Here is a 12,946-nt window from a genome sequence, read left to right on the forward strand (position 1 = left end):
CATGACAATGCTAATTAAATGTACTAGGATAAACCAGACAAATAAACTGCTTTACCTCTGTGTTAATTAATAGTGAAAGCTACCTGATTACACCGAGGTTCAAATACGTATATTCGAACATGTACCTCTATGATCGTTAAAAAGCCACTGGCTCGACTGATAAATAAAAAGTGACTTTAAAACAGATTGCATTGAATTCGTCTATGAATTTTGCCAACATACTAATATTTTGAGCTATATTAGAGAGAAAGAAAAATGAGACAAAATAAGAAAAAAAGTAATATACATGTTCATCGACTTGCGCCTTTATTTCCCACGCGTCTCGGATTGATCGAGTGGTACGTATATATTACAAGTTTCAGCTGAACAGTAGCGTAATTAGTTTCGGCTTATTTGCTGTTTTTTTTTTTCCGATAATTCCAAATGCTACAATCTGCGTTGGAGACAATATGCTTGTAATATAAGATATATATATATATATATATGTAGTGTATTATAGAATTAAAACTACTAAGCATTCTATTTGTGTGCCTATTGTCTAAAAACGATTTAAATTTAAACTCAAACTTCATAGTTATTCTTATTTTAAAATAATGTATAATATTACATTATTATTCAGTTGAATTATTTACGAGTTGGTAACTAAAATTATCAACTTCATTTGATATATATATCGATTCATTAAACCTGAGTCAAAAGGCAATAGATATATTAAGATTGCTTTTCTTTTAGTGACAGTTGACACAAGCTTCGTTTTATTATTTTTTATTGTCTTTCTTATTTGTTGAATTATAAGAAAGATACAATAACGTTTGTGTCAACTATGTCTCCCATAAGTAAAGCAGCCTAAATTAACCTTTGCATATTACAACCATAGTATTGCAGCAATACTTTGAATAAATCAATTATTGCACTATTATTTTGCTATATTCCACTCGTAATTATTAAAAACAATTGGCCTATCAATGTTTCGCACGAAAAATGCTTTAAAGATAGCAGTTGCGAATTCAGTGCGCCATATAACAATGTCCCGTTCATGATTTTTAAGAAATGTTCGTTTTTTATACGTTTTAGTGGTGAGATCCCCGCGGAAGCCCGTGAAGCCGACAACACCCGAAGGTAATTGTAATTAGGAATTGAAGGCCGCAAGGAGAGTCGAGCGCGCAGTTGGTCAATTAGGCCACGTCTATATATTATGTAAGTCGGAATTCAAATTTTTTCGGAGGTATGAAAGGTACTAACAAAAAATTATATATCTTGGACCATCCTGGACTCCAAAGATTCTCGAAATAAATTTGCTTTAACTAATTATCTTAATAATTGTCCTAATACCGTATTGATCTTGTCTACGTTGATGATAACAAGAAACGACGAACATTTCTAATTGATCTCGTATCAAACGTTTCCACATATATCAGTGTAGACGTTATTTTATTCCTATACTTATTTGACATCTATAACATTCCTTCTATACTTATTTTATTTTACGAACATTCATAAATTTTATAATGACAAAAGTGCGACTATATGTATTGTATAAAGAATTTTAGAAGAACAAAATGTTATGACAGACAATGAATATTATCAATTATATCATGCCCGGTGAAATATTTTGTGATAAATTGGTTTTACCGATTGAGTTCTTCTGTTCTATAGTTCTGTGTAATCAATAGCAAGGTACTATCTTGCGATATTAACAGAAACCGACCTGTTGCGCTACACTGTGATACAGGTGATCCAAATTGAAGTATACATTTTACATAAATAAAAAAAATTGACTCATTTTGCAACAACACACATTCATGTTTGGATATCTATCGTGAAACAAGTCGGAATGGCATTTCGAATAGTTGAATAATTCCAGTCGAAATCTATTCCGACTTATTTCATAATACGTACCCTGAACATTTTTTTGTAAAATTGTTTAAAAAAACAACTGAAAGACAAAACAAAATCTCGCACTTGGGCAATATAGAATAGTAAACAGTCCTTGCCAATCCACAACGTCTCGCTATGCGCACACAACATTCCACTAACAAAACACCTTTGAATTTTACTTTGCATGTGCGCTTTCTTTTATTTTATCCTTCGTTCAGTGATTTTTTGCGTTTGCGTAACAAAATTCAAACGAACGAACATAATAACATGCGCGTTACAGCCTCTTCAGGCGAGGTAACATTAACGAAGCGAAGTCGAAGGTACTACCTTCCGGTATTTTCGTTTACAGTGGCCCCGCTGTCGCCGTTAAAAATGGCCGATTACAGACTGGCTTCGTTGGAAGGACTGAATCACGTTTGCAGCAAGAAGATCGACTGGCCTACCGCGACCATACACATCACGGAGAATCCGATATCAGAGGCAGTCGTCTGTTAAATGTTAACTGCCGAATTCTACCAGTCTCAATTTTTTCGTTACGTAATCGAATATTGACGCGATTCAATAATTTAGAAAGGTTTCGTCGGGCAACGATCCTTCGCGGCACTAATCGTTGATTTCTTTCCAAAGCTTTTTCATCGGCACCACATTTACTTTAATCGCGATTTGCGCTGAATCGACCACACGCGTTCGTAATAAATGTTTAATTCTAAATGACTATAAAGTTAAGAGCTTTAAAAATAGAATTTACTACTAACAGATATCAGATCTTTTAACGATATTCTACTTGCTCGACATGCAATGTTGTTAGGAACAGTATTAAGGATAAATGAGAGAACAATATGTTATATGGCTGCGTTATTGGATATACATATATAAATAATAAATTTTAATTTTCTCTTTTTAAACGGTTCAATGAATGGTGCAAAGCGTCTTTTAAGAATCGTTCATTTTTTATCGCGAAAACAAATTTTTTTAAATTTCTTTAATTTCTTTTGTACTAAAATATGTTTGTAATTATTATTTAACATTTATTTTAATGAAAAAGTGGTATTTTTTTAATTTTACAAATATCTTGTAGATATTTTAAGATTATCACTTAAATTTAAATGTCCAACAGTTTGATATACAACTTTATATATACGTAAGTATATGTTAATATATCAACAGTTATAATTATGACTTCATAAATAAATGACATACAATAATAATACGTTTATTAAAAATAAAAAAGATTTCCTTCGACATCGTGTAATATATGAAGGAACATATGTATATGAGATCACATACAGAAACTAATTTAAAAAAAAAACGTTATTGCTGTAATAGGTAATATATATATATCGGAAAATTACAATAAATCACGCATAAGACTTTAAAAATATAATAACAAAATGTAAAATGGCACAGAAGGATGTCTTTGTTACGATGTTCTCATCATGCGTAAGAGTTTAAAACTATATGATAAGTACATCGTAGTGAAAGAAATGTTTTTTCCAAATTAAAATTAAATAATTTTGTAAAGAACTAATAAGAATCTTTAACAAATTGTAAAAACTTTTTATGAAATAATTTTAAATAAACTCCGATTTCATATTCCATATAAATTCTATAATCGCCATAGTATACGAGTATACATATATAAAACATATTAAAATATTTTAAAATCATTAAATACTTTACTGATAGAAACATATCTTCTTTTTATATATGTGATAGTCTATTTGTGGAAGATAATATTATTTTATACAAGGAAAGAATTTTTTCTTAGAGTTGACTCTGAAAATACGGTAGTCGTGGTACAACATTGTATTTTAAAGAATTTTATGTGTGTGAAATTCTCTGTCATTCATTAATAATAATAAAATATAAAATTAGTTTTATTAATTTTTTATTGAATGCATGGTAAAAATCTTTAAAATATTGTATTGTATACCACAATTATGATATTTTCAGAATAAATTATCCTATGTCCTTGAAGAAAGATGTCTGATAATTTACAATTTTTATCTCTTTAAACAAGATAGGAATTAATTCATTGCGCTGACGCACCGTTCGCATTCTTTCTTTAATTAACAACAAAAGAGACTGCCTGTATGAGGAAGAAAAAATCGCATGCGAACGAATGCATATACGTACGAATATAGAACGAGAGAAAAATACGTAATTAGTTGTTACGAGAAATAAGGAATACAACAAATGTCAGTTTCGATATTTCTGTGTGGTTTTACTAAGCTCTAGCGTGATATGATAAGATGTGCCTGCTATAAGATGTATAGATTTTCAAAGTTTAATCGTCTTTAATTTTTTACATATTTAATTCACACAAATAAGTCCCTCGAAATTCCCCTTTTTTCGCCCATCTTCTCTCAAAGCGTTGCCCTTATAACTTATTTGATTGATTTAAAAAAGAGATACGTTTATACAATAAATATATAGATATATAGATATATATATATATATATAATATAAAAGTATATCTTCTTTAAATCAATCTTAATTGTTCAATATGTACGGGCATACATACACATAATGCAACTAAATTAATCAAATATATGCAACCTATTCTTCCTCCGGATCTCGATTCTCGGCGTTCGAATTTTCAGAAACTTCACTCGAACGCCCGAATATGCCATTGTATCTTTATCAATTGTTAGACGTAAAATATGAATGAAATGATATACTAGAACACTCAGGTCACATTTTCGAATACTGTCTAACAAAATCAGTTTTCACATGTACAGTTATTTTAATCTCTTTTAAAAAGAATTTAATTTAAATGGTTCATAGATTTCTCTGATTTCACGGCAGGTAGGAATGATGAAAAGATATATGAGAATAATGAAGAAAGTCGAAATAGCGGACATCTCGTGGGACAGAAGGTTTAACCTTTTTATGTGTAAAAGAAAGTTTATAAAAATATGTAAAATAAGTTACACATGCGTTTAGATTATCGCAAATTAAAGCAACAATAGTCGAGAGCATAGGAGAGAATTAGAATTGTGGGAATACGTTATGAGACAATTGGAGGAACACACACATTAAACATTGCTAACGCGAATGTTATATGAATATACATATAATATAGTTTTTAAGACCAATGCTCCGCCATTAATCCCTTCGTTTCCAGATACGAGTTTCTTTATGGACATGACAATATTGGCATAAATTATTTGGACGCTCAAGACAACGAATATATTGAACTAATACATCGACGAATTGCTGAATTTGTAATTAGACATATCGGTCAAGCAACACGAGATATATCATAAAATTATTCGTCGACTGATAAATTTTAATCAAAATATTCGCTCATGTTATTTGTGAGACGCATATCAGTATGGTAAATTTTTGAACATTTTTCAACAATGAAAAATTCTGTCAAATTTGTATCTACATTTTAATTGGTGCATCAATGTTACTGGAAAGAAGATGCGGTAAAGGCCGCTGGTTTCGAAGGGTTTAAAAGAATTCAGTATGCGTGATCGAAAGCAAATCGATTTTCAGTATCCACTTCTACCTCGTGAGAAGATAACACGATTTTCCTTTGCCGTACGACGTGCAAAGTTCGTTCTCAAATTTTCCAAAGGGTATCACGAACAGATTGTAGCGAGGTATATTATAATCACTTAATATAAATGAGATATAGTACAGGAAATAAGCGAAATAAACTTAGCCGGAGCTTGATTACATGTATAGATATATATACATATATATATATATATATAAATATATTATACAAGTTAAATGACACATGCGCACCAAATATATATATGCATCTTGTTATTTATAATAAATAAATACAAACAAAACAATAAATAATCGTTTAATTCTTTCCTTGTAATCAATCTCTTTGAACATAATATTTTATATTAATAACAAAATGTATAAAAAAAAAATTAAAAAATTATAAATTTTTTAAATTTTAAAATTGTGTTCGAACACTCACAGATTTTCTTACATATATGATCATATTATATAAATAACGTGTTTAACAATGTTTACTTTATTCGTGCGATATTTCTTTTGATCTTTCACTTTAGATTTTTTTTTTTTAATTATTATATTAAAACAAATATTTTAAAATAATTTTATATTAATATTAAAGAAAATTAACACAGAAAAAAGTTGCTTATGTATTTTAATACATAAAAACGATACATAATTAATATTGTCAACTAAATTAAATAAAACTATAAGATTTCAAATACTTTTCGTCCTCTCTTCTTTTATAGATTTTATTTTTTAACGTAAAATATAATCTGTTATAAAAATTTTAATTTTCAGTTTTCAAATGCAAGATACTGCGGAAATTTATAGCAAATTATTTGAATTTTCTATGATATTAATATGTAAAAATTTCCATCATAAGTCTCATATTTAGCGTTCCATGTGCAGAAAAATATTGAAGACAAAATATTAATTTTGGCATGGCACCGAGATTCTACTTGGAAATCATTGCTACAGGGAGATTAATGATGATTCGAAAAGGGATAAAAAAAATTAACAACATGAAGACATCTGCATTTTTATGAAGACTGTTATTAATTCTCAGAGCATGTGATGGCGCTTCATTAAGAATCAAGGAACCGGCTTAATTAAAACATTTTCGCTCTACCGCGAAGAAGGCACTAACTTCTCAGAATATGACGTTTTAATTTGCCTATACATCAACACCGCTCAGGATATACCATTTTTATCAAATTGCACACGCATTAGCGATGCAAAAGCAATATTGTTTTAATCGTTAATGCGCAATTCTGAACAAAGACAGTTTGTCAGTTATCTTATTGTTATAATGCTGGAAGATGATATAAGACACGTGTGAAAGACTTTATTCAGCTGCCTGATTGCATGCTTTAGTGTAGATACAGAAAGTGCGATACATTTATTGGAAACATATGTGGCTTAGGTTTCAATTATACTGTGATAATGCAATACAATAAATCTAATTGTTAGCTTTGTTACTAAGCTTTGAGAGTAAATAGGTCATGCAGATCACTATGATGAAATAGTGAATTTATGATAAGCAATCAACAAACATTTAAAGTATAAAATTAATACTACAATATTTTCTAATTAAATTATGTATATATATATATATGATGTATATAATAATTAATAATTATAATAAGTGATTCAAAAACGTTTAATCTTCTCTTATATTAATTGTAATTGAAAAGAAAATGACACGACAACATACGAAATGGATTGTGTCGTGACCTACTCGTTTTCGGCGCGTCAACTGTAGCAAGATAACTGTATGATATATATGACAACAATTTACGCATGCGCGTATTCTGCAATGTAAGTATCGCCATTTCAAAAAATTGTAATTAATTGCCTTCACAGATCAAAATTCAGTATGTTGTAAAGTAAATGTATATACGTATATATGTATTTAAACTAATAATCAAACTTATGTATATTTTTAGAATCAAAACATGTTTATTTTAAAAATAAATTACATTCTATTGTATATATTAAAAAAATATAGTAATATAAATTTCAAAATAAAATTAAATTTCATGATTCTAAAATTACTTGTGATCTCGTTACCTCGCAAATTTATTTCGTTATTCAATTCAAATTCAATCTTCAACTATGCTATTGTATTACAGAATTGTATGATGATTGTGGGACATTTAAATATGTAAAAGAGAAAAGTTTCAAAAAATGGGAAGAATTGTATGAGACGTACGCTTTCGCGTAGTTTGAAAGAATAGTAGTATATATAGCGCGATGTAATTCGTTCTCAGTTTGTTATTCTTCTCTCTCTTTCACAGATTTCTTCTCAGGTAAGCGATCACACGTATGCATCACACGTGCACACCGCGTACATGCATGCATTGGCGACAAGAAACCAGTCTTCCCGACAATTTTTGCAACGATAAAACGACTAACGTCTTCGTGGAATTGACAGGACCGTACACGCACATCCGCTCTTCTTTGGTAGAAAAATATCTTCCGTGTATTCTTTTTAACTTTCAGTCGCGTATACGTATTATATATCGCATCAATTTAAAAATAACTTATATATAATCTTGTATAAAATGTCAATATAAGATGTCGTTTATTTTGTTATGTCACTTAATTTCATTATTAATTGATGAAAAACATTTAATTAAAATACTAATTTTTCTTCTTACCTTTTTATATCTTTATAACAGGTTATTAATATAAGCGTAATATTATACACTACTCAACAAAATTAAAGGATCACTTGTTCCACCCTACAAAAATAGGTAAACTTTGAGATAGAATAACTTCATCAAAAATCATCGTATCGAGATGTTTAAAAAAGTATTTTAAACCTTGAAATCTCTACTTTTCAAACCTGTACTTCAAAAAACGGTCTTACTGACATTTCGTGATGTTGCACAATCATAAATAAAAGTGTATCAAACCTAAAAATTTTTTACAAAATTTGTCAAGTTCCACGGAGCCAAGTAAAATTTGTGCACAATTTTTACTTGGTTCCGTGGAACTTGGCAAATTTTGTAAAAAATTTTTAGGTTTGATACACTTTTATTTATGATTGTGCAACATCACGAAATGTCAGTAAGACCGTTTTTTGAAGTACAGGTTTGAAAAGTAGAGATTTCAAGCTTTAAAATGCTTTTTTAAACATCTCGATACGATGATTTTTGACGAAGTTATTCTATCTCAAAGTTTGCTTATTTTTGCAGGGTGGAACAAGTGATCCTTTAATTTTGTTGAGTAGTGTATTTTAACAATAAAAATAATAATAATGCTTGTCATATTTACATAATCAATAAAGAATTAATATATTTAATATAAGTTAAATGTAAAAAATCAATATAATTGAATAATAAATTTGTCCGAATTAAAATTATTTAATAAATACTGATAAAACGTTTAGTACAAATTATCTTTTGCTACAAAATAATATTTTATTAAATATCGACTTTTAGTGTCATTTATCAAAATTTCTTGCATATTTACTTCTTTATTTAATTCTCTAATTATTTTTTAATTATTCTATAAAGTGACTGTACCTATGATGTGTACATATATCTATTAATATACGATTGTTTGTAGGTACTCGTATAGTTTAACATAATTTAACAAATAGCACTAGTATGTCGTATCAACTGTTCATATAACCTGTTTGTATCAGTTAATTGCTTGAAGTTTATGCATTCTTTCGTTGTGAGTTGAGCCAAATGCAGAATATCGTAAGCATAATCTATAAGTTATTGTTGCCTATAACTATCAGGTTATGATTGTTATACTTACATTTCGATGACAAGTCGTATAGAACGGTTTCTGTGTTTGTCTCAAATCTACCATATGTAAATAATTTAGTATTTTCCTCTAAATTTGAATTTACGTCGTGTATACGTCTAATAGGAAATTCAGTTAGACATCCCGCAGTGGGCACTGATATCTACGTATTAAAGCCGTACAATACAACACTAATTTAATCTGAACATAAAATTAATATTTCTAATTAAAATTAATATTTTAATTATAAAACTAAAAAATTTTAGTTAATAGCACAATAAAATGTATCAAGAATTTTATGACTTTTTATATTAATATCAAATACACATCTTAAATAATATTAAGTGAAATAAGTCGAGAAAACACAAATAAGAGAGAAGAATACCATTTTTTGTCAAATTCATATGCAAATATACAATATAGACACAATTGTCAGTTCTATAGACGTGCCAATTCGGTTTATCAGATTTGAAACACACAATCACAAGCTAAAATAATAATTCCACAATTAAATATTAATTGCTCGACCTATAATAATAATACTAACAAAAATATTCTTGATGTATTTATCGCAATTTTATGCACTATAAAAACCAAACAATATTAAAATTAGATTATTTCTTATTTTTCCCTCTCCAATTAAATAAGATTGACTTATTGAGACACAAAAGTAATATATAAATTTAAGTTTGTATATTCTTACGTTTAAAATAAATCTTTACTCGACCTTTTATAATGCATAATACTGGCGCTATGATATTTGGCGCGAAATCGATATGCTTGATTATTTTATTCTAAATAGATTTCAGATGTTTTTTATTTAAGAATAATAAAAATATTAATAATATTGAAAGAAGGCTCCACAATAATATATAAAAATTAAAATAGTGTAACAGATAAAAAACGAGCCAAAATAAAAACAATAAAATTCAAGAGAAACAAAGACAATATATTAAATGAACAATAAACAAGTAAAACAAACGTTTCGACATCGATCGGATCATTCTCAATAATGTTAACAAAATTTAGATTTTAACAACGGATTTTTTTACAAAAGATTCTTATATGTTATATTATCAATTCGGATGCTTGAACAATAGAAGTCAATTATAATCGTTAGGTAAAAATTAAGGTTGTCCATTATGTAAAATGTATTTGTCAGTCGAGGGTAGCAAACAATATTATCTTGTCAATAGAAGAAATATTTGTGAGTCTCAACTGGAGCAAATTGCAAATTGAACAATAAGATGTTTATAATATCAAGTACCGCAACACAATCTATTTTTACGATTATGATTGACTTCTATTGTTCAAGCATCCGAATTTATAATATAACATATAAGAATCTTTTGTAGAAAATTCCGTTATTAAAATCTAAATTATATTAACATTGAGAATGAGATCCGATCGGTGTCGAAACGTGTTTGTTTTACTTGTTTATTATTCATTTAATATATTGTCTTAGTTCCTCTTGAATTTTATTGTTTTCATTTTGGCTCGTTTGCCGTTACACTATTTTAATTTTTGTATAATAAAAATATATTCTTCCAAGACATGTATCATCCACCTGCATTCAATCGGCATGCATCTAAAAAATTTCGCTCACGTTCTAAAATCTACATAAGTACTTACTATAGCCATAAACTCGATTTCGTTTCTCCGTGGCGAAAGAATCTCCCTATCGACTCATGACTGCGAGATAAATGATATTTCATTGCGTACCGTATCAATAATGCGTCGTTTACGAAACTCGGTGTCGACCGGCGGCGGCGGCGTGGCGCGACTCGACGATCTTCGGCCGGCTCCGTGAATCTTCGGGAACGTTGCGCCGAGCAGTCAACAGTGGCGCACGGGTCTTCGTTTGATCTTACTTATTCTTAGCGCGACCGGCGTGGGAGCTGGTAGCAAGTCCGCGCGCGCCCTGCAAACCGCTCGCGAAGGTGGCCGACCGCGTAGCACCTTCGCACCTTTTTGTGTTATCGTAAATTTAACGCGTCGTATTCGGCGCGCGTTCACGTGCACCCCGTCATTTTTCATCGGTAACGCGAGTGTATACGTTTTTTTTTTCCTCGAGCTCAGTGATTGCCATCGTACTCCAGAACGATTTGAATCGCATTCAAAACAAACCGCGCGCGTCATCGTTACGTTGCCTCACGTGCTGCGGAGTAATTAAAAGAGTATCTCAGCGAGGAATTACAGAGTATCCGGAGTATTCGAGGATTTATCATCGCAATGTTTCGATCGTGAATCGCGTCTATTCCATCCGCGAAAAGGAGAGAACCAAAGCACGCCGGTCGTCCTTCGTAACGTCCTGAAGTGCGAGGAACTATCGCCGCGCCGCGTCGCAGATGTGAGATCAACGTTCGAGAATATGCGAGTTTGAAAAATCCGCGCGGTTGACAGTGGCGTGTGTACGGTGGTGCAGTGGATATGCGTCGCTCGTTGTCGTAAGGGTGTCCGGAGTCTCCTCCACCTCCTTGGATTGCGAGGACGCAGGATGGAGTTGGCCAACTGCTTTTGGATTTACGTGCTCTTCGTGGTGTACGTCGACGCCGCGAATGTCACTCAAGAAGAAAGAGGTACGTGCGCTTTTAAAAATGTCGCTATCGTAGAAGAGATACAGTTTTCTCTTTATTTCTACCCTATAGATCGCATTACAACTGTCCTCCTTCTCGCTCTCGACAAATTTTAAACATACAACTTGTTCGCTTTAAGAACAGAAAGTGTACACTCGTTTAACTATAAAAAAACAGACTTGATCTCTCAAAAGTAAAACATCAGGATGTATTCTCAAGTTACGTTAAATCTTATTACTTAAGCGAATAGACAATATTCTGAGGAAAATTGATATCTTGAATTAAAATGCGATTTGTTTAGAAACGCCACTGTATAAACGAATTATAAATTATATTTAATTCGAATCATTGAAAGTTTTCGTAGCAGTAATGAAAATGATCCACGTGTGAAATTTAAATTTTCTGTAATAATTACCGCGCTACGTATAATTGCGTCCTTTGTCTCGATACTCACGGAAGAAAGTTTTCACACAATTTCATAAAGAAATTTTATTGAAAATAATTCAATCTTATTTAATTTAATTACTTAAAAATATGAAAAGTATCTATTCATATGTTGAAGATATGAAAAGGATCTGATATCTTCAGAAAGATATAAATGAATACTCTTCGGTATCTTTTATGTATTAATATATTTACATTTTATTTGTGAACAAAACTGCAACTTCATATTATAAATACTTAATAATAAAGTTTACGGAATAAATTTTCATTGATTACGGAATTTTACTTTAAATATTTTAATATTTACTGATATCTAGTATTTAGTAAACGAGTTCAATAAGCTTAGGATTACATTCGAGAGAAAAACACATTTTATTTAAATTAAATAACTTAATATTACTTTGATCTTACAATTAATGGATGTATTTATCCTAGCAAATCCACTCGTTGCTCACAATAAACTATACGAACATTTTAATTACGCAAACTTTGCTTTTAATCATACTTTCTCAACTCATTCTTAATTCTACTAACTGAATGCCCGTCGCGCTCCCAAGCTCGCGATTTTTACAAGAGAACACCGTAATGTGGCAAAGAAAGAATCGTCCTAACATAAAATGCAATTCAAATAATAAGGGGCAAAGAGCCGATAATATATAACAAATTAAATTATTTCATTTTTGCTCTTTCTTCAAAATTCTTAAAATCGAGTAAAATTATTAATACACGAATACAGACATTTATTTTAACAAATGTTGTTAAATTTAAATTTAATGTTGTAACAACTGTGAAATTTTTTTTAT

At 30.1% G+C, this 12,946-nt stretch overlaps 1 protein-coding gene across 4 annotated transcripts in view; it reads left to right on the forward strand.

The window, feature by feature from the left end:
• The window catches only part of MESK2 (misexpression suppressor of KSR 2), a 30,438-nt gene extending 27,606 nt beyond the window's left edge, over nucleotides 1–2,832 (forward strand). For 3 of the 4 annotated variants that reach the window (XM_018548821.1, XM_018548829.1, XM_018548840.1), the window contains 2 exons: nucleotides 1,075–1,119; nucleotides 2,228–2,832. In XM_018548821.1, coding sequence (XP_018404323.1) covers nucleotides 1,075–1,119; nucleotides 2,228–2,373 — 191 coding nt within the window. In that variant the 3' untranslated portion in view covers nucleotides 2,374–2,832. Of the gene's footprint in view, nucleotides 1–1,074; nucleotides 1,198–2,227 lie in introns of all 4 variants that reach the window. The other variant, XR_001940918.1, reaches the window with a different exon arrangement.
• Nucleotides 2,833–12,946: the final 10,114 nt, after the last annotated feature.

Source organism: Cyphomyrmex costatus, unplaced genomic scaffold (assembly GCF_001594065.2).
Source record: "Cyphomyrmex costatus isolate MS0001 unplaced genomic scaffold, Ccosl1.0 scaffold123, whole genome shotgun sequence".
Classification (NCBI taxonomy): domain Eukaryota; kingdom Metazoa; phylum Arthropoda; class Insecta; order Hymenoptera; family Formicidae; genus Cyphomyrmex; species Cyphomyrmex costatus.